The 23,316-nt window shown below is 47.5% G+C and overlaps 1 protein-coding gene across 1 annotated transcript in view; it reads left to right on the forward strand.

Annotated features, from left to right (window-relative positions):
• Window positions 1-15,306, forward strand: part of tbk1 (TANK-binding kinase 1) — a 63,421-nt gene extending 48,115 nt beyond the window's left edge. Inside the window, exons 13-20 of the mRNA XM_036945517.1 lie at window positions 241-322; window positions 584-702; window positions 2,297-2,413; window positions 4,713-4,814; window positions 7,369-7,465; window positions 8,914-9,017; window positions 14,255-14,326; window positions 15,115-15,306. Of these exons, the coding sequence (XP_036801412.1) occupies window positions 241-322; window positions 584-702; window positions 2,297-2,413; window positions 4,713-4,814; window positions 7,369-7,465; window positions 8,914-9,017; window positions 14,255-14,326; window positions 15,115-15,166 (745 nt within the window). The 3' untranslated portion in view covers window positions 15,167-15,306. The remainder of the gene's footprint in view (window positions 1-240; window positions 323-583; window positions 703-2,296; window positions 2,414-4,712; window positions 4,815-7,368; window positions 7,466-8,913; window positions 9,018-14,254; window positions 14,327-15,114) is intronic.
• Window positions 15,307-23,316: the final 8,010 nt, after the last annotated feature.

The raw sequence follows: 23,316 nt of genomic DNA on the forward strand, positions 1-23,316 counted from the left end.
TCTCCCAGGTACGAGGTGTTAATGCAGGTCAATATGTTGTTGTCTCCTCTCCCAGGTACGAGGTGTTAATACAGGCCAATATGTTGTTGTCTCCTCTCCCAGGTACGAGGTGTTAATGCAGGCCAATATGTTGTTGTCTCCTCTCCCAGGTACGAGGTGTTAATGCAGGCCAATATGTTGTCTCCTCTCCCAGGTACGAGGTGTTAATGCAGGCCAATATGTTGTTGTCTCCTCTCCCAGGTACGAGGTGTTAATGCAGGCCAATATGTTGTCGTCGTCAGAATACGATGAGATCTCAGACATGAGGAAGAAAATAGTCCTTGTAAGTACCTGCTGTTCCCTCTGGCCCCGCCCCTTAACCTATCGCTCAGCCTCTGTTCCCTCTGGCCCCGCCCCTTAACCTATCACTCAGCCTCTGTTCCCTCTGGCCCCGCCCCTTAACCTATCACTCAGCCTCTGTTCCCTCTGGCCCCGCCTCTGGCTATTATCTTCTCAGTCAGCCTCCCATCTCTGGAGCTGCTGTTGATTGGTTGTCTCTCAGCCTCCCCCAGGGCTGTGGTTGATTGGTTGTCTCTCTGTGCAGATCTCTAACTCCTTAGTCCCCATGGAACAGACGGTTCAGGACATCAAGAGTAAGTTCCTGTCAGGTGGTGTTCTGACGGACAGCTGGACTCAAGCTGGAACACACCCTGAAGACAGGAAGTAAGTAACGAGTGTGTTTTAGGGCTGTGACGATACAAGTATCCAAAAAATAATAATTCCGTTGCAAAAATGAAAACACAAAGCCGACCGAACTCTTTTGGTCATTTTAATATTGTCGCCTTATTCTGGGACGCCACTGGGATCGCCGCGAGTTAGCTGCAATTGTGTTTCTATTTCCGGGAACATTCACGCGACGCTAGCGCGTGCTAGTGGCGTGCTAGTGGCGTGCTAGTGGCGTGCTAGTGACGTGCTAGTGGCGTGCTAGCGTGTGCTAGTGGCGTGCTAGCGCGTGCTAGTGGCGTGCTAGTGGCGTGCTAGTGGCGTGCTAGTAACGTGCTAGTGGCGTGCTAGCGCGTGCTAGTGGCGTGCTAGTGGCGTGCTAGTGGCGTGCTAGTGGCGTGCTAGTGGCGTGCTAGTGGCGTGCTAGTAACGTGCTAGTGGCTTGCTAGTGACGTGCTAGTGGCGTGCTAGTGATGTGCTAGTGATGTGCTAGTGGCGTGCTAGCGCGTGCTAGTGGCGTGCTAGTGGCGTGCTAGTGGCGTGCTAGTGACGTGCTAGTGGCGTGCTAGTGACGTGCTAGTGGCGTGCTAGTGGCGTGCTAGTGAAGTGCTAGTGACGTGCTAGTGGCGTGCTAGTGACGTGCTAGTGGCGTGCTAGTGGCGTGCTAGTGGCGTGCTAGTGGCGGGAGGCGAAAGCGGCAAAAGTTTTAGTTGTGAGCTTGATAGTTTTACACTGACAGAAACGCACGAAATCGATCAACATGATCATGGCCAGTACCCACGCTGCAGCATTCTGTATGTTTTGCAGTTGACCAATGTCTTCCTTGGGTAGACCAGACAGGAGAGCAGCACAGTCGTCCAGCCTGTTTGTAGTCAAAGCTGAGTCTCTCTGTATCAGCCTGAGAGAAAAACAGCCACACATTAGCAATGTTCCTCAGGTGGTGGAAAGCTATTTTGTTCACCTTCCTAATGCCACCTCTCTAGGACCGGGGAGGCCAACCCACCTCTCTAGTCTGTCCAGAAGGACATCATGGTCAACAGTGTTGAACGCAGCACTGAAATCCAACAGGACAGAGAGCTGTTTGGCATCTCTGTTGGCTCTAAGCCTTAATAAGGCTCTGCCTCTGTGCTGTGGTGGGCACCAAAACCAGATTAGAATTTTTCAAAAATACAGTTGGCACTTTAAAAAAATTATTTAGCTGTTTGAAAACCAAGTTCTCCAGAATTTAGCTGCTTAAGATGTCTGTGTCAGCCAGGGTTAATACATCCACAGTGCCATTGTGTGGCAGGCCTAGAGCACATATCATCAAACTTCTCATCAGGTCTTGACTGATACCCAGTCTAATGTTGGATAATAATATGTTAGTATGAGAAATACTGTACTTTATTAATGTTTCAATGAAACACACCTTTCATCCATGATGTTTACATATCGTAACCTGGAGAGATACTAAATGTTACCAGGTTACAGTATACTTCCCAGATCTGAGAGTAATATCCAATATCTGTGGACTGATGTTGCTCCTCAAGCCACACGTGAGTTCCACAGCTCCTTTCAGCCATCTAACACTCATGGTTTTCTCTCTCTGTCTCAGTGTTGAGAGGATCAAGGTTCTCCTGGACTCCATTACAGCCATCTACCACCAGTTTAAGAAGGACAAGGCTGAGAGACGTCTGCCGTACAACGAGGAACAAATACACAAATTTGACAAGTAGGTCCGTCTTTTCTGTCCCGCTGACCAGGTTTCCATCCGTCCTGACAGGCCTGATGGAAACATGTCCTGACAGGCCTGATGGAAACATGTCCTGACAGGCCTGATGGAAACATGTTCTGACAGGCCTGATGGAAACATGTCCTGACAGGCCTGATGGAAACATGTCCTGACAGGCCTGATGGAAACATGTCCTGACAGGCCTGATGGAAACATGTCCTGACAGGCCTGATGGAAACATGTCCTGACAGGCCTGATGGAAACATGTCCTGACAGGCCTGATGGGAACATGTTCTGACAGGCCTGATGGAAACATGTTCTGACAGGCCTGATGGAAACATGTCCTGACAGGCCTAATGGAAACATGTCCTGACAGGCCTGATGGAAACATGTCCTGACAGGCCTGATGGAAACATGTCCTGACAGGCCTGATGGAAACATGTCCTGACAGGCCTGATGGAAACATGTCCTGACAGGCCTGATGGAAACATGTCCTGACAGGCCTGATGGAAACATGTCCTGACAGGCCTGATGGAAACATGTCCTGACAGGCCTGATGGAAACATGTCCTGACAGGCCTGATGGAAACATGTTCTGACAGGCCTGATGGAAACATGTTCTGACAGGTCTGATGGAAACATGTCCTGACAGGCCTGATGGAAACATGTCCTGACAGGCCTGATGGAAACATGTCCTGACAGGCCTGATGGAAACATGTCCTGACAGGCCTGATGGAAACATGTCCTGACAGGCCTGATGGAAACATGTCCTGACAGGCCTGATGGAAACAGCTCATTTTGCCTTTTTTTTTTTAAACTAAATACACTCGGCAAGGTGGGATCTTTTTTGTGTCTGTAAAATGAACGATGGGAGAAATGGCAGAGGAAACCCTTTCATGCCCAAATATGGATATAACAACAATCACATGGAAGTCAACTTGGAGTGCTAACCTCATGGTATAAGGGTGGTGGAGATGCACAGTGATATAACAACCATCACATGGAAGTCAACTTGGAGTGCTAACCTCATGGTATAAGGGTGGTGGAGATGCACAGTGATATAACAACAATCACATGGAAGTCAACTTGGAGTGCTCAGTCCTCCTCTATCCATGATGACAGATCTGCTCCTCAACCCCAACATCAGTCCTCTATCCATGATGACAGATTTGTTCCTCAACCCCAACATTAGTCCTCCTCTATCCATGATGACAGATCTGCTCCTCAACCCCAACATTAGTCCTTCTCTATCCATGATGACAGATCTGCTCCTCAACCATGGTGACAGATCTGCTCCTCAACCCCAACATTAGTCCTCCTCTATCCATGATGACAGATCTGCTCCTCAACCCCAACATTAGTCCACTATCCATGATGACAGATCTGCTCCTCAACCCCAACATTAGTCCTCCTCTATCCATGATGACAGATCTGCTCCTCAACCCCAACATCAGTCCTCCTCTATCCATGATGACAGATCTGCTCCTCAACCCCAACATCAGTCCTCTATCCATGATGACAGATCTGTTCCTCAACCCCAACATTAGTCCTCCTCTATCCATGATGACAGATCTGCTCCTCAACCCCAACATTAGTCCTCCTCTATTCATGATGACAGATCTGCTCCTCAACCCCAACATTAGTCCTCCTCTATCCATGATGACAGATCTGCTCCTCAACCCCAACATTAGTCCTCCTCTATCCATGATGACAGATCTGCTCCTCAACCCCAACATTAGTCCTCCTCTATCCATGATGACAGATCTGCTCCTCAACCCCAACATCAGTCCTCCTCTATCCATGATGACAGATCTGCTCCTCAACCCCAACATCAGTCCTCTATCCATGATGACAGATCTGTTCCTCAACCCCAACATTAGTCCTCCTCTATCCATGATGACAGATCTGCTCCTCAACCCCAACATTAGTCCTCCTCTATCCATGATGACAGATCTGCTCCTCAACCCCAACATTAGTCCTCCTCTATCCATGATGACAGATCTGCTCCTCAACCCCAACATTAGTCCTCCTCTATCCATGATGACAGATCTGCTCCTCAACCCCAACATTAGTCCTCTATCCATGATGACAGATCTGCTCCTCAACCCCAACATTAGTCCTCCTCTATCCATGATGACAGATCTGCTCCTCAACCCCAACATTAGTCCTCCTCTATCCATGATGACAGATCTGCTCCTCAACCCCAACATTAGTCCTCCTCTATCCTCAATTCCCCAATTCCACAGATAGTGTATATATTCTGGTTACAGTATAGTGATAATATAATGCTCCTCTATCAGACAGAAGCTGGTGTTCCATGCCACCAAGGCCAGGTCTCTGTTTACAGAGGAGTGTGCCATGAAGTACCGCCTCTTCATCTCTAAGAGCGAGGAGTGGATGAGGTAAGTGTCCCGTAATTGAAGGATGATATCAGATGAGGTCAGTGTGTTCTGTAGATGAAGGATGATATCAGATGAGGTCAGTGTGTTCTGTAGATGAAGGTGTCAGATGAGGTCAGTGTGTCCTGTAGATGAAGGTGTCAGATGAGGTCAGTGTGTTCTGTAGATGAAGGAAGGTATCAGATGAGGTCAGTGTGTTCTGTAAATGAAGGAAGGCATCAGATGAGGTCAGTGTGTTCTGTAGATGAAGGAAGGTATCAGATGAGGTCAGTGTGTTCTGTAGTTCTGTAGGCGAAGGAAGGTATCAGATGAGGTCAGTGTGTTCTGTAAAGGAAGGAATCAGATGAGTTCAGTGTGTTCTGTAGATGAAGGAAGGTATCAGATGAGGTCAGTGTGTTCTGTAGATGAAGGAAGGTATCAGATGATGTCAGTCTGTCTTGTAAAGGAAGGTATCAGATGAGGTCAGTGTGTTCTGTAGATGAAGGTGTCAGATGAGGTCACTGTGGTCTGTAAATGAAGGAAGGTATCAGATGAGGTCAGTGTGTTCTGTAGTTGAAGGATGATATCAGATGAGTCCAGTGTGTTCTGTAGTTGAAGGGTGATATCAGATGAGGTCAGTGTGTTCTGTAAATGAAGGAAGGTATCAGATGAGGTCAGTGTGTTCTGTAGATGAAGGATGATATCAGATGAGGTCAGTGTGTTCTGTAGATGAAGGAAGGTATCAGATGAGGTCAGTGTGTTCTGTAGATGAAGGAAGGTATCAGATGAGGTCAGTGTGTCTTGTAAAGGAAGGTATCAGATGAGGTCAGTGTGTTCTGTAGCTGAAGGAAGATATCAGATGAGGTCAGTGTGTTCTGTACATGAAGGAAGGTATCAGATGAGGACAGTGTTCTGTAGATGAAGGAAGGTATCAGATGAGGTCAGTCTGTCTTGTAAAGGAAGGTATCAGATGAGGTCAGTCTGTCTTGTAAAGGAAGTTATCAGATGAGGTCAGTGTGTTCTGTAGATGAAGGAAGGTATCAGATGAGGTCGGTGTGTTCTGTAGATGAAGGAAGATATCAGGTGAGGTCAGTGTGTCCTGTAGATGAAGGAAGGTATCAGATGAGGTCAGTGTGTTCTGTAGATGAAGGATGATATCAGATGAGGACAGTGTGTCCTGTAGATGAAGGAAGGTATCAGATGAGGTCAGTGTGTTCTGTAGATGAAGGAAGGTATCAGATGAGGTCAGTCTGTCTTGTAAAGGAAGGTATCAGATGAGGTCAGTGTGTTCTGTAGATGAAGGATGATATCAGATGAGGGCAGTGTGTTCTATAGATGAAGGAAGATATCAGATGAGGTCAGTGTGTTCTGTAGATGAAGGAAGGTATCAGATGAGGTCGGTGTGTTCTGTAGATGAAGAAAGATATCAGATGAGGTCAGTGTGTTCTGTACATGAAGGAAGGTATCAGATGAGGACAGTGTTCTGTAGATGAAGGAAGGTATCAGATGAGGTCAGTCTGTCTTGTAAAGGAAGGTATAAGATTAGGTCAGTGTGTTCTGTAGATGAAGGAAGGTATCAGATGAGGTCAGTGTGTTCTGTAGATGAAGGAAGATATCAGGTGAGGTCAGTGTGTCCTGTAGATGAAGGAAGGTATCAGATGAGGTCAGTGTGTTCTGTAGATGAAGGAAGGTATCAGATGAGGTCAGTCTGTCTTGTAAAGGAAGGTATCAGATGAGGTCAGTGTGTTCTGTAGATGAAGGATGATATCAGATGAGGGCAGTGTGTTCTGTAGATGAAGGAAGATATCAGATGAGGTCAGTGTGTTCTGTAGATGAAGGAAGGTATCAGATGAGGTCGGTGTGTTCTGTAGATGAAGAAAGATATCAGATGAGGTCAGTGTGTCCTGTAGATGAAGGAAGGTATCAGATGAGGTCAGTGTGTTCTGTAGATGAAGGAAGGTATCAGATGAGGTCAGTCTGTCTTGTAATGGAAGGTATCAGATGAGGTCAGTGTGTTCTGTAGATGAAGGATGATATCAGATGAGGGCAGTGTGTTCTGTAGATGAAGGAAGATATCAGATGAGGTCAGTGTGTTCTGTAGATGAAGGAAGGTATCAGATGAGGTCAGTCTGTCTTGTAAAGGAAGGTATCAGATGAGGTCAGTGTGTTCTGTAGATGAAGGATGATATCAGATGAGGGCAGTGTGTTCTGTAGATGAAGGAAGATATCAGATGAGGTCAGTGTGTTCTGTAGATGAAGGAAGATATCAGATGAGGTCAGTGTGTTCTGTAGATGAAGGAAGGTATCAGATGAGGTCAGTCTGTCTTGTAAAGGAAGGTATCAGATGAGGTCAGTCTGTCTAGGAAGGTGTGTGTGTGTGTGTGTGTGTGTGTGTGTGTGTGTGTGTGTGCAGGAAGGCGTGTGTGTATGGAAGGTGTGCAGGAAGGTGTGCAGGAAGGTGTGTGTGTGTGTGTGTGTGTGTGTATGTATGGAAGGTGTGCAGGAAGGTGTGTGTGTGTGTGTGTATGGAAGGTATGCAGGAAGATGTATCAATAGTGTGTTTATCTCCCCTGTACAGGAAGGTGCATCACGTGAGGAAGCAGCTGATTGGTCTAACCAGCCAATTCAACAGCGTGGAGAAAGAAGTTTCCATGGTGATGGAGAGAGTTATTAAGGTCTGAACACACACACACACACACACTTACTAAACACTGAAGTAAACAGGAGGTTTCCTCCACTAAGTTGAGGGATGGTGCAGGAGGAGGGAGAGGGAAGAGAGAGGAGGGGATGAGGGAGAGATGGCCCGTTGTTTGATGTTAGTCTGTGGGAGCAGGTTTGGATTCCCTTATTTATAGACTGGTGTGACTATAGTACAGATTGATTGCAGATCAATTCAAATCTCCCATCATATTTATGCCAATACGACACCAATGTCGATTCAACGTTGGAGGTACACAACACACTCCCTGCCCTTCGTTCCCGAGAACCACATCACGTTACCGTTAGGAAAAAAATACAATTTCTTGCCCTGATCTAGCTCTAGATCTAGGAGTGGGATAACAGAGACCCAGACCCTGATCTAGCTCTATATCTAGGAGTGGGATAACAGAGACCCTGACCTAGCTCTATATCTAGGAGTGGGATAACAGAGACCCTGACCTAGCTCAATATCTAGGAGTGGGATAACACTCAGACCCTGACCTAGCTCTATATCAAGGAGTGGGATAACAGAGACCCTGACCTAGCTCAATATCTAGGAGTGGGATAACACTCAGACCCTGATCTAGCTCTATATCTAAGAGTGGGATAACAGAGACCCTGACCTAGCTCTATATCTAGGAGTGGGATAACAGAGACCCTGACCTAGCTCAATATCTAGGAGTGGGATAACACTCAGACCCTGACCTAGCTCTATATCAAGGAGTGGGATAACAGAGACCCTGACCTAGCTCAATATCTAGGAGTGGGAGAACAAGACAACAGGAGTGGGATAACACCCAGACCCTGACATGCTAACATGGTTTCAGAGTTATAAAACCAGGACCAACAGCTACCGTTTAGTAGCATTTCTGACCATGCTAACATGGTTTCAGAGTTATAAAACCAGGACCAACAGCTACCGTTTTGTAGCATTTCTGACCATGCTAACATGGTTTCAGAGTTATAAAACCAGGACCAACAGCTACCGTTTAGTAGCATTTCTGACCATGCTAACATGGTTTCAGACTAATCTCAGAGTTATAAAACCAGGACCAATAACTACCGTTTTGTAGCATTTCTGACCATGCTAACATGGATTCAGAGTTATAAAACCAGGACCAACAGCTACCGTTTAGTAGCATTTCTGACCATGCTAACATGGTTTCAGAGTTATAAAACCAGGACCAACAACTCGGTTCTGCGTAACAGAAGCAGCTAAATAGAGTACCAGTCAACGTTTGGACACACCTCCTCATTCACACATGGAATCTCATGTTGTAACCAGAAAAGTGTTAAACAAATCAAAATATATTTGAGATTCTTCAAAGTAGCCACGTTTTGCCTTGATGACCGCTCTGCATGGGGGGAGTAGACATTGTGGTGCATGAATTTAGTTGTTAATATCCATGTTTGTGTGTTGTAGCTACAGGAGCAGTTACCTGGTAAGGTGCTACCTCTGGCATCCAGTGGTATGGTGAAGCCTCAAGCCTACCTCAGCCAGAGCACCTTGGTAGAGATGACCCTGGGGTGAGTTACTGTCCCTAACCCCTGACCTTACCTCAGCCAGAGCACCTTGGTAGAGATGACCCTGGGGTGAGTTACTGTCCCTAACCGTTAACCCTTAACCCCTGACCTTACTTCAGCCAGAGCACCTTGGTAGAGATGACCCTGGGGTGAGTTACTGTCCCTAACCGTTAACCCCTGACCTTACCTCAGCCAGAGCACCTTGGTAGAGATGACCCTGGGGTGAGTTACTGTCCCTGACCCCTAACCGTTAACCCCTGACCTTACCTCAGCCAGATCACCCTGGTAGAGATGACCCTGTGGTGAGTTACTGTCCCTGACCCCTAACCGTTAACCCCTGACCTTACCTCAGCCAGATCACCCTGGTAGAGATGACCCTGGGGTGAATTACTCTCCCTGACCCTACATCAATCAGATCACCCTGGTAGAGATGACCCTGGGGTGAGTTACTGTCCCTGACCCCTAACCGTTAACCCCTGACCTTACCTCAGTCAGATCACCCTGGTAGAGATGACCCTGGGGTAAGCTACTGTCCCTGACCCTACATCAGTCAGATCACCCTGGTAGAGATGACCCTGGGGTGAGCTACTGTCCCTGACCCCTAACCGTTAACCCCTGACCTTACCTCAGCCAGATCACCCTGGTAGAGATTACCCTAGGTGAGTTACTCTCCCTGACCCTACATCAGTCAGATCACCCTGGTAGAGATGACCCTGGGGTAAGCTACTGTCCTTGACCCTACATCAGTCAGATCACCCTGGTTGAGATTACCCTAGGTGAGTTACTCTCCCTGACCCTACATCAGTCAGATCACCCTGGTAGAGATTACCCTAGGTGAGTTACTCTCCCTGACCCTACATCAGTCAGATCACCCTGGTTGAGATGCCCCTGGGTAGGTCTCACTATCATGTTGTTACATCTGAGGACATGTTTGTTGACTTGAGGGATAATCTAGTGAGTGTCCAGTGTTAACCAGTGGGACGATATTCCACCATCTCAGTGACAGTGTCCAGTGTTAACCAGTAGGACGATATTCCACCTTCTCAGTGTCCAGTGTTAACCAGTGGGATGATATTCCACCTTCTCAGTGTCCAGTGTTAACCAGTAGGACGATATTCCACCTTCTCAGTGTCCAGTGTTAACCAGTGGGACGATATTCTACCATCTCAGTGTCCAGTGTTAACCAGTAGGATGATATTCCACCTTCTCAGTGTCCAGTGTTAACCAGTAGGATGATAGTCCACCTTCTCAGTGTCCAGTGTTAACCAGTAGGACGATATTCTACCATCTCAGTGACAGTGTTAACCAGTAGGATGATATTCCACCTTCTCAGTGTCCAGTGTTAACCAGTAGGACGATATTCTACCATCTCAGTGTCCAGTGTTAACCAGTAGGATGATATTCCACCTTCTCAGTGTCCAGTGTTAACCAGTAGGACGATATTCTACCATCTCAGTGAGTGTCCAGTGTTAACCAGTAGGATGATATTCTACCTTCTCAGTGTCCAGTGTTAACCAGTAGGATGATATTCTACCATCTCAGTGTCCAGTGTTAACCAGTAGGATGATATTCTACCATCTCAGTGACAGTGTCCAGTGTTAACCAGTCGGACGATATTCTACCATCTCAGTGACAGTGTTAACCAGTAGGATGATATTCCACCTTCTCAGTGTCCAGTGTTAACCAGTAGGACGATATTCTACCATCTCAGTGTCCAGTGTTAACCAGTAGGATGATATTCCACCTTCTCAGTGTCCAGTGTTAACCAGTAGGATGATAGTCCACCATCTCAGTGACAGTGTCCAGTGTTAACCAGTAGGACGATATTCCACCATCTCAGTGTCCAGTGTTAACCAGTAGGACGATATTCTACCTTCTCAGTGTCCAGTGTTAACCAGTAGGACGATATTCTACCATCTCAGTGACAGTGTCCAGTGTTAACCAGTAGGATGATATTCCACCTTCTCAGTGTCCAGTGTTAACCAGTAGGACGATAGTCCACCATCTTAGTGACAGTGTCCAGTGTTAACCAGTGGGACGATATTCCACCTTCTCAGTGTCCAGTGTTAACCAGTAGGACGATAGTCCACCATCTTAGTGACAGTGTCCAGTGTTAACCAGTAGGACGATATTCCACCTTCTCAGTGACAGTGTCCAGTGTTAACCAGTAGGATGATATTCCACCTTCTCAGTGTCCAGTGTTAACCAGTAGGACGATAGTCCACCATCTCAGTGACAGTGTCCAGTGTTAACCAGTAGGACGATAGTCCACCATCTCAGTGACAGTGTCCAGTGTTAACCAGTAGGACGATAGCCCACCTTCTCAGTGACAGTGTCCAGTGTTAACCAGTAGGACGATATTCCACCTTCTCAGTGACAGTGTCCAGTGTTAACCAGTGGGACCATATTCCACCTTCTCAGTGACAGTGTCCAGTGTTAACCAGTAGGACGATAGTCCACCATCTCAGTGACAGTGTCCAGTGTTAACCAGTAGGACGATAGCCCACCTTCTCAGTGACAGTGTCCAGTGTTAACCAGTAGGACGATATTCCACCTTCTCAGTGACAGTGTCCAGTGTTAACCAGTGGGACCATATTCCACCTTCTCAGTGACAGTGTCCAGTGTTAACCAGTAGGACGATAGTCCACCATCTCAGTGACAGTGTCCAGTGTTAACCAGTAGGACGATAGCCCACCTTCTCAGTGACAGTGTCCAGTGTTAACCAGTAAGACGATATTCCACCTTCTCAGTGTCCAGTGTTAACCAGTAGGACAATATTCTACCATCTCAGTGACAGTGTCCAGTGTTAACCAGTAGGACGATAGTCCACCATCTCAGTGTCCAGTGTTAACCAGTAGGACGATATTCCACCTTCTCAGTGTCCAGTGTTAACCAGTAGGATGATATTCCACCTTCTCAGTGTCCAGTGTTAACCAGTAGGATGATATTCCACCTTCTCAGTGTCCAGTGTTAACCAGTAGGACGATATTCCACCTTCTCAGTGTCCAGTGTTAACCAGTAGGATGATATTCCACCTTCTCAGTGTCCAGTGTTAACCAGTGGGACGATATTCTACCATCTCAGTGACAGTGTCCAGTGTTAACCAGTGGGACGATATTCTACCATCTCAGTGACAGTGTCCAGTGTTAACCAGTGGGACGATATTCTACCATCTCAGTGTCCAGTGTTAACCAGTAGGACGATATTCCACCATCTCAGTGTCCAGTGTTAACCAGTAGGACGATATTCTACCATCTCAGTGTCCAGTGTTAACCAGTAGGATGATATTCTACCATCTCAGTGACAGTGTCCAGTGTTAACCAGTGGGACGATATTCTACCATCTCAGTGTCCAGTGTTAACCAGTAGGATGATATTCTACCATCTCAGTGTCCAGTGTTAACCAGTAGGATGATATTCTACCATCTCAGTGTCCAGTGTTAACCAGTAGGACGATATTCCACCTTCTCAGTGTCCAGTGTTAACCAGTGGGACGATATTCCACCTTCTCAGTGTCCAGTGTCCAGTGTTAACCAGTAGGATGATATTCCACCTTCTCAGTGTCCAGTGTTAACCAGTAGGATAATATTCCACCTTCTCAGTGTCCAGTGTTAACCAGTAGGACGATATTCCACCTTCTCAGTGTCCAGTGTTAACCAGTAGGATGATAGTCCACCATCTCAGTGTCCAGTGTTAACCAGTAGGACGATATTCCACCTTCTCAGTGTCCAGTGTTAACCAGTAGGATGATATTCTACCATCTCAGTGACAGTGTCCAGTGTTAACCAGTAGGACGATAGTCCACCATCTCAGTGTCCAGTGTTAACCAGTAGGACGATATTCCACCTTCTCAGTGTCCAGTGTTAACCAGTAGGATGATATTCTACCATCTCAGTGACAGTGTCCAGTGTTAACCAGTAGGATGATATTCCACCTTCTCAGTGTCCAGTGTTAACCAGTAGGACGATATTCCACCTTCTCAGTGTCCAGTGTTAACCAGTAGGATGATAGTCCACCATCTCAGTGTCCAGTGTTAACCAGTAGGACGATATTCCACCTTCTCAGTGTCCAGTGTTAACCAGTAGGACGATATTCCACCTTCTCAGTGTCCAGTGTTAACCAGTAGGACAATATTCCACCTTCTCAGTGTCCAGTGTTAACCAGTGGGACGATATTCTACCATCTCAGTGACAGTGTCCAGTGTTAACCAGTAGGACAATATTCCACCTTCTCAGTGTCCAGTGTTAAACAGTGGGACGATATTCTACCATCTCAGTGACAGTGTCCAGTGTTAACCAGTAGGACAATATTCCACCTTCTCAGTGTCCAGTGTTAACCAGTGGGATGATATTCCACCATCTCAGTGACAGTGTCCAGTGTTAACCAGTGGGACGATATTCCACCTTCTCAGTGTCCAGTGTCCAGTGTTAACCAGTAGGACAATATTCCACCTTCTCAGTGTCCAGTGTTAACCAGTGGGATGATATTCCACCATCTCAGTGACAGTGTCCAGTGTTAACCAGTGGGACGATATTCCACCTTCTCAGTGTCCAGTGTTAACCAGTGGGACGATATTCTACCATCTCAGTGACAGTGTCCAGTGTTAACCAGTAGGACAATATTCCACCTTCTCAGTGTCCAGTGTTAACCAGTGGGATGATATTCCACCTTCTCAGTGTCCAGTGTTAACCAGTAGGACAATATTCCACCTTCTCAGTGTCCAGTGTTAACCAGTGGGACGATATTCTACCATCTCAGTGACAGTGTCCAGTGTTAACCAGTAGGACAATATTCCACCTTCTCAGTGTCCAGTGTTAACCAGTGGGATGATATTCCACCATCTCAGTGACAGTGTCCAGTGTTAACCAGTGGGACGATATTCTACCATCTCAGTGTCCAGTGTTAACCAGTGGGATGATATTCCACCTTCTCAGTGTCCAGTGTTAACCAGTAGGACGATATTCTACCATCTCAGTGAGTGTCCAGTGTTAACCAGTAGGATGATATTCTACCTTCTCAGTGTCCAGTGTTAACCAGTAGGACGATATTCTACCATCTCAGTGAGTGTCCAGTGTTAACCAGTAGGATGATATTCCACCTTCTCAGTGTCCAGTGTTAACCAGTGGGACGATATTCTAGCATCTCAGTGACAGTGTCCAGTGTGAACCAGTAGGACGATATTCTACCATCTCAGTGACAGTGTCCAGTGTTAACTCTCTCTATCCTTTCTGTGATTTCCAGGATGAAGAAGCTGAAGGAAGAGATGGAGGGGGTAGTAAAGGAGTTGGCGGAGAACAACCACTTCCTGGAGAGGTGAGGACTTGTCTGGCTACACAGAGCTCCCTGTGATGGCCGTATGTTTACTTTATAACAGACCGAGGCCAGCAATTCAAAACATGGTCAATAACCCTGATAAGACATATGAAGGCCTCCTTCCTGTCAGATCAGCTGTTTGGTCCTTCCTGTTAGATCAGCTGTTTGGTCCTTCCTGTTAGATCAGCTGTTTGGTCCTTCCTGTTAGATCAGCTGTCTGGTCCTTCCTGTTAGATCAGCTGTTTGGTCCTTCCTGTTAGATCAGCTGTTTGGTCCTTCCTGTTAGATCAGCTGTCTGGTCCTTCCTGTTAGATCAGCTGTTTGGTCCTTCCTGTTAGATCAGCTGTTTGGTCCTTCCTGTTAGATCAGCTGTTTGGTCCTTCCTGTTAGATCAGATCAGCTGTTTGGTCCTTCCTGTTAGATCAGATCAGCTGTTTGGTCCTTCCTGTTAGATCAGCTGTTTGGTCCTTCCTGTTAGATCAGATCAGCTGTTTGGTCCTTCCTGTTAGATCAGATCAGCTGTTTGGTCCTTCCTGTTAGATCAGCTGTTTGGTCCTTCCTGTTAGATCAGATCAGCTGTTTGGTCCTTCCTGTTAGATCAGATCAGCTGTTTGGTCCTTCCTGTTAGATCAGATCAGCTGTTTGGTCCTTCCTGTTAGATCAGATCAGCTGTTTGGTCCTTCCTGTTAGATCAGATCAGCTGTTTGGTCCTTCCTGTTAGTGAATGGACATAAATAGAAGCTGATCTATCTATTGATATAATATTGTCTGATGTTGCTGTTTTCCAGGTTTGGCTCTTTGACATTGGATGGAGGAATGAGAAGTGTGGACCGTATCTGAGACCATGTGGCCCCTCGCTACACCCTACACCTTCACCCAACCTCCATACCCACCCTACACCTTCACCCAACCTCCATACCCACCCTACACCTTCACCCAACCTCCATACCCACCCTACACCTTCACCCAACCTCCATACCCACCCTACACCTTCACCCAACCTCCACCTTCACCCAACCTCCTTACCCACCCTACACCTTCACCCAACCTCCTTACCCACCCTACACCTTCACCCAACCTCCATACCCACCCTACACCTTCACCCAACCTCCATACCCACCCTACACCTTCACCCAACCTCCTTACCCACCCTACACCTTCACCCAACCTCCCTACCCACCCTACACCTTCACCCAACCTCCATACCCACCCTACACCTTCACCCAAATTCCATACCCACCCTACACCTTCACCCAACCTCCATACCCACCCTAAACCCTCCCCCCTGACTCTCAACCCACCCTAAACCCTCACTCGTCAACTCTCACCCACCCTAAACCCTCACTCGTCGACTCTCACCCACCCTAAACCCTCACCCCTCGACTCACCCACCCTAAATCCCCACCTCAATCCACTTTCTAGACCAGGGGTCTCCAACCTTTTCAAGCATGAGAGCTACCTTCAAATAGACCCGTTGTTCTCCTCTCCCTGCAACTCTTCCCTGGGTCCTTAGTGTACAAGAGACACTATGTTTTCCCCGGGTCCTTAGTGTACAAGAGACACTATGTTTTCCCTGGGTCCTTAGTGTACAAGAGACACTATGTTTTCCCTGGGTCCTTAGTGTACAAGAGACACTATGTTTTCCCTGGGTCCTTAGTGTACAAGAGACACTATGTTTTCTGTCGATATACCTGGTAAAACAATGGTTAATAAACACTAAAGGAGGCCCTATAAAATCTGATGTATTTTTTTCTCCCAAATCCTTCTGTTTTCCTATATTCTGTTTTCTCAGTTGATGTATTTAGTTTTTACTCTCAAAACGGCATGTTCTGAGTCCGTGTCAATGTTTAAATCACATCAGAAGAAACTATTTTTAGATTTGGAAGAAAACGAACACATTTAGATTTTTGGAGTGCAATTCATTTTTAATTGTGCAGGAATGTGCCGTTTTAATGTGCCGGTCTGTGGTGGTTCAGTGCTGCTGCTGATTTCATGGCTGATTTCAAAGTTTAAAAAAACAAACAAACGGTAGATACAAATGATGTACTTCTTCTAGGTAAGCCTACTTTACAGTTAACATTTAATATAGTTTTGGGGGAAAGTATTTCTGTCAATCTACAAGACAGTTATCACATCAACTGGCGTTACACTGAATGACAGACAAACACCGGACGGATGGACGCCATATTGCTGAAAATGAATTGGCAGATAATGTGTTAGGTTTGGCTTTTTAATCCAATAGTGGCTAACCAGGGGTGGGATTTTTTTTATTTTTTTTTTTAACCTTTATTTAACCAGGTTTAACCAAGTCAGTTAAGAACAAATTCTTATTTTCAATGACGGCCTGGGAACAGTGGGTTAACTGCCTGTTCAGGGGCAGAACGACAGATTTGTACCTTGTCAGCTCGGGGGTTTGAACTCACAACCTTCCGGTTACTAGTCCAACGCTCTAACCACTAGGCTACCCTGCCGCCCCATAATAATGTCGATGTTGCCTTGATTAGATAGTATCTGGGAGCTTGCCGTGTCTCTGATACTTGGCTAACCAGGGGTGGGATAATGTCGATGTTGCCTTGATTAGATAGCAGCTGGGAGCTTGCCGTGTCTCTGATACTTGGCTAACCAGGGGTGGCATAATGTCGATGTTGCCTTGATTAGATAGTATCTGGGAGCTTGCGGTGTCTCTGATACTTGGCTAACCAGGGGTGGCATAATGTCGATGTTGCCTTGATTAGATAGTATCTGGGAGCTTGCCGTGTCTCTGATACTTGGCTAACCAGGGGTGGCATAATGTCGATGTTGCCTTGATTAGATAGTATCTGGGAGCTTGCCGTGTCTCGGATACTTGGCTAACCAGGGGTGGCATAATGTCGATGTTGCCTTGATTAGATAGTATCTGGGAGCTTGCCGTGTCTCTGATACTTGGCTAACCAGGGGTGGCATAATGTCGATGTTGCCTTGATTAGATAGTATCTGGGAGCTTGCCGTGTCTCGGATACTTGGCTAACCAGGGGTGGCATAATGTCGATGTTGCCTTGATTAGATAGTATCTGGGAGCTTGCCGTGTCTCTGATACTTGTGAAATTGAATGTACTTTCAGAATATTTTGCGAGCTACTAATAGCTACTGGTAGCTGGTGATCGACCTGTTGGAGAGCCCTGATCTAGACCCTGACCCCTACCTGACCCCCACCTCAATCCACTATCTAAACCCTGACCCCCACCTCAATCCACTATCTAGACCCTGACCCCTACCTGACCCCCACCTCAATCCACTATCTAGACCCTGACCCCCACCTCAATCCACTATCTAAACCCTGACCCCCACCTTACCCCCACCTCAATCCACTATCTAAACCCTGACCCCCACCTCAATCCACTATCTAAACCCTGACCCCCACCTCAATCCACTATCTAAACCCTGACCCCCACCTCAATCCACTATCTAAACCCTGACCCCCACCTGACCCCCACCTCAATCCACTATCTAAACCCTGACCCCCACCTCAATCCACTATCTAGACCCTGACCCCTACCTGACCCCCACCTCAATCCACTATCTAGACCCTGACCCCCCACCTCAATCCACTATCTAGACCCTGACCCCCACCTCAATCCACTATCTAAACCCTAACCCCCACCTGACCCCCACCTCAATCCACTATCTAGACCCTGACCCCCACCTCAATCCACTATCTAGACCCTGACCCCCACCTCAATCCACTATCTCGACCCTGACCCCCACCTCAATCCACCTCAATCCACTATCTAGACCCTGACCCCCCACCTCAATCCGCTATCTCGACCCTGACCCCCCACCTCAATCCACTATCTCGACCCTGACCCCCACCTGAAACCCACCTCAATCCACTATCTAGACCCTGACCCCCCACCTCAATCCACTATCTAGACCCTGACCCCCACCTCAATCCACTATCTAAACCCTGACCCCCACCTCAATCCACTATCTAGACCCTGACCCCCCACCTCAATCCACTATCTAGACCCTGACCCCCCACCTCAATCCACTATCTAGACCCTGACCCCCACCTCAATCCACTATCTAGACCCTGACCCCCCACCTCAATCCACTATCTAGACCCTGACCCCCCACCTCAATCCACTATCTAGACCCTGACCCCCCCCATCTCAATCCACTATCTAGACCCTGACCCCTACCTGACCCCTACCTGACCCCCACCTCAATCCACTATCTAGACCCTGACCCCCACCTCAATCCACTATCTAGACCCTGACCCCCACCTCAATCCACTATCTAAACCCTGACCCCCACCTGACCCCCACCTCAATCCACTATCTAGACCCTGACCCCCACCTCAATCCACTATCTAGACCCTGACCCCCCACCTCAATCCGCTATCTCGACCCTGACGCCTACCTGACCCCACCAATCTACAGTCTAGACCCCTGACCCCTACCTGACCCCACCAGTCTAGACGATGCAGAGAAAGGAGAATGTTCCCTCATCTGGCCAGTGGTATATAATTCCTGTGTATATACATGTTTGCTTCATGCTGTAAATAGTCTGAGTCTGTAATGTGTATTATTATTAATGAGTTCTCTCTCTTCTGGCCTCTTCTCCAAGCTGGCAACTTCTGTTAGAGACTAAAGAGGGGAAATGTCCTTCAGGAATCAACGTTGTATTACCAGTTAGTAGTTATTACTTCTACACTGTCCCAAAATGCCTCCTTATTTCCTTTCTCGTGCTCTACCCATAGTGCACTACTTCTGACCAGAGCCCAGAGGGGGATAGGGGGTCATTTGGGATGTGTTGTCTTTGTTGCTGTAGTGCACTATGAGGGGGATAGGGGGTCATTTGGGATGCGCTCTCTGTGTTGCTGTAGTGCACTATGAGGGGGATAGGGGGTCATTTGGGATGCGCTCTCTGTGTTGCTGTAGTGCACTATGAGGGGGATAGGGGGTCATTTGGGATGCGCTCTCTGTGTTGCTGTAGTGCACTATGAAGGGAATAGGGGGTCATTTGGGATGCGCTCTCTGTGTTGCTGTAGTGCACTATGAGGGGGATAGGGGGTCATTTGGGATGCGCTCTCTGTGTTGCTGTAGTGCACTATGAGGGGGATAGGGGGTCATTTGGGATGCGCTCTCTGTGTTGCTGTAGTGCACTATGAGGGGGATAGGGGGTCATTTGGGATGCGCGCTCTGTGTTGCTGTAGTGCACTATGAGGGGGATAGGGGGTCATTTGGGATGCGCTCTCTGTGTTGCTGTAGTGCACTATGAGGGGAATAGGGGGTCATTTGGGATGCGCTCTCTGTGTTGCTGTAGTGCACTATGAAGGGAATAGGGGGTCATTTGGGATGCGCTCTCTGTGTTGCTGTAGTGCACTATGAGGGGGATAGGGGGTCATTTGGGATGCGCTCTCTGTGTTGCTGTAGTGCACTATGAGGGGGATAGGGGGTCATTTGGGATGCGCTCTCTGTTGTTGCCTTTAGTTTCATTTAGTCTGCAGACCTTTTTTACTTCCTGTTTTGTTAACAGGGTATTATTTTACTTCCTGTTTTGTTAACAGGGTTTTATTCATCCTCATCTCTGTTGCCCATCTGGTATAAATATTAAAATGGCTCACAGGCTCAGATTATAGTTGTTGCTCTTTTAAAATAAAATCCTACTGTCCTTAAATATGACTTCTTATTTGAAATAACCCAAAATGATTACTGTCTTTTGTTTGAACAAATGCAGTGAGTTTCCTCTCTGATTGGCTCACAGGCTCAGAGTTTCCTCTCTGATTGGCCCACAGGCTCAGTTTCCTCTCTGATTGGCCCACAGGCTCAGAGTTTCCTCTCTGATTGGCTCACAGGCTCAGAGTTTCCTCTCTGTTTATGCAGTTTGGGGTTTTGATCGTATGAACCAACAGGCTTAATGGTGCTGATGGGATGAATACAGGAGAAACCCCATCTGTTGGAGCGCGATCACACAGAGATGAATACAGGAGAAACCCAATCTGTTGGAGCGCGATCACACAGAGATAAATACAGGAGAAACCCCATCTGTTGGAGCGCGATCACACAGAGATGAATACAGGAGAAACCCCATCTGTTGGAGCGCGATCACACAGAGATGAATACAGGAGAAACCCCATCTGTTGGAGCGCGATCACACAGAGATGAATACAGGAGAAACCCCATCTGTTGGAGCGCGATCACACAGAGATGAATACAGGAGAAACCCCATCTGTTGGAGCGCGATCACACAGAGATGAATACAGGAGAAACCCCATCTGTTGGAGCGCGATCACACAGAGATGAATACAGGAGAAACCCCATCTGTTGGAGCGCGATCACACAGAGATGAATACAGGAGAAACCCCATCTGTTGGAGCGCGATCACACAGAGATGAATACAGGAGAAACCCCATCTGTTGGAGCGCGATCACACAGAGAAGAATACAGGAGAAACCCCATCTGTTGGAGCGCGATCACACAGAGATGAATACAGGAGAAACCCCATCTGTTGGAGCGCGATCACACAGAGATGAATACAGGAGAAACCCCATCTGTTGGAGCGCGATCACACAGAGAAGAATACAGGAGAAACCCCATCTGTTGGAGCGCGATCACACAGAGATGAATACAGGAGAATCTGTTGGAGCGCGATCACACAGAGATGAATACAGGAGAAACCCCATCTGTTGGAGCGCGATCACACAGAGAAGAATACAGGAGAAACCCCATCTGTTGGAGCGCGATCACACAGAGATGAATACAGGAGAATCTGTTGGAGCGCGATCACACAGAGATGAATACAGGAGAAACCCCATCTGTTGGAGCGCGATCACACAGAGATGAATACAGGAGAAACCCCATCTGTTGGAGCGCGATCACACAGAGAAGAATACAGGAGAAACCCCATCTGTTGGAGCGCGATCACACAGAGATGAATACAGGAGAAACCCCATCTGTTGGAGCGCGATCACACAGAGATAAATACAGGAGAAACCCCATCTGTTGGAGCGCGATCACACAGAGATGAATACAGGAGAAACCCCATCTGTTGGAGCGCGATCACACAGAGATGAATACAGGATAAACCCCATCTGTTGGAGCGCGATCACACAGAGATGAATACAGGAGAAACCCCATCTGTTGGAGCGCGATCACACAGAGAAGAATACAGGAGAAACCCCATCTGTTGGAGCGCGATCACACAGAGATGAATACAGGAGAAACCCCATCTGTTGGAGCGCGATCACACAGAGATGAATACAGGAGAAACCCCATCTGTTGGAGCGCGATCACACAGACTCAAACCATCTCTCCCTCCCGCTGTATAAAGACTCTGATCTCGTAGTGTTGGAGCGCGATCACACAGACTCAAACCATCTCTCCCTCCCGCTGTCTAAAGGCTCTGATCTCTTAGTGTTGTTAATGATCACACAGTCTCAAACCATCTCTCCCTCCCGCTGTGTAAAGGCTCTGATCTCTTAGTGTTGTTAATGATCACACAGTCTCAAACCATCTCTCCCTCCCGCTGTGTAAAGGCTCTGATCTCTTAGTGTTGGAGCTGAATCACACAGACTCAAACCATCTCTCCCTCCCGCTGTCTAAAGGCTCTGATCTCTTAGTGTTGGTTTGAGTCTGTGTGATTGAGCTCCCTCCCGCTGTGTAAAGGCTCTGATCTCTTAGTGTTGTTAATGATCACCGTGCAAAAGGAACTTGGCAATGTTTGAAAAAGCTGTAAATAAAAACAGGCCGTCAGACGTTGTTGTATTTCACCTTCTAGAGACCTCCTCAGTCCTGTCATAAGAGGTGTTGTAGCGACCTCCTCAGTCCTGTCATAAGAGGTGTTGTAGCGACCTCCTCAGTCCTGTCATAAGAAGTGTGGTGGTGACCTCCTCAGTCCTGTCATAAGAGGTGTTGTAGCGACCTCCTCAGTCCTGTCATAAGAGGTGTTGTAGCGACCTCCTCAGTCCTGTCATAAGAGGTGTTGTAGCGACCTCCTCAGTCCTGTCATAAGAGGTGTTGTAGTGACCTCAGTCCTGTCATAAGAGGTGTTGTAGTGACCTCGTCAGTCCTGTCATAAGAGGTGTTGTAGCGACCTCCTCAGTCCTGTCATAAGAGGTGTTGTAGCGACCTCCTCAGTCCTGTCATAAGAGGTGTTGTAGCGACCTCCTCAGTCCTGTCATAAGAGGTGTTGTAGCGACCTCCTCAGTCCTGTCATAAGAGGTGTTGTAGTGACCTCAGTCCTGTCATAAGAGGTGTTGTAGTGACCTCCTCAGTCCTGTCATAAGAGGTGTTGTAGCGACCTCCTCAGTCCTGTCATAAGAGGTGTTGTAGCGACCTCCTCAGTCCTGTCATAAGAGGTGTTGTAGCGACCTCCTCAGTCCTGTCATAAGAGGTGTTGTAGCGACCTCCTCAGTCCTGTCATAAGAGGTGTTGTAGAGACCTCCTCAGTCCTGTCATAAGAGGTGTTGTAGCGACCTCCTCAGTCCTGTCATAAGAGGTGTTGTAGCGACCTCCTCAGTCCTGTCATAAGAGGTGTTGTAGCGACCTCCTCAGTCCTGTCATAAGAGGTGTTGTAGTGACCTCCTCAGTCCTGTCATAAGAGGTGTGGTGGGGACTACACATCAGGGTCATAGACCCTCATAAGAGGTGTGGTGGGGACTACACATCAGGGTCATTGATCCTCATAAGAGGTGTGGTGGGGACTACACATCAGGGTCATTGACCCTCATAAGAGGTGTGGTGGGGACTACACATCAGGGTCATAGACCCTCATAAGAGGTGTGGTGGGGACTACACATCAGGGTCATTGATCCTCATAAGAGGTGTGGTGGTGACTACACATCAGGGTCATTGATCCTCATAAGAGGTGTGGTGGGGACTGCACATCAGGGGATCGCTCATAAGAGGTGTGGTGGGGACTACACATCAGGGTCATAGACCCTCATAAGAGGTGTGGTGGGGACTACACATCAGGGTCATAGACCCTCATAAGAGGTGTGGTGGGGACTA

The sequence above is a fragment of the Oncorhynchus mykiss genome, chromosome 15 (genome assembly GCF_013265735.2).
Source record: "Oncorhynchus mykiss isolate Arlee chromosome 15, USDA_OmykA_1.1, whole genome shotgun sequence".
Lineage (NCBI taxonomy): Eukaryota > Metazoa > Chordata > Actinopteri > Salmoniformes > Salmonidae > Oncorhynchus > Oncorhynchus mykiss.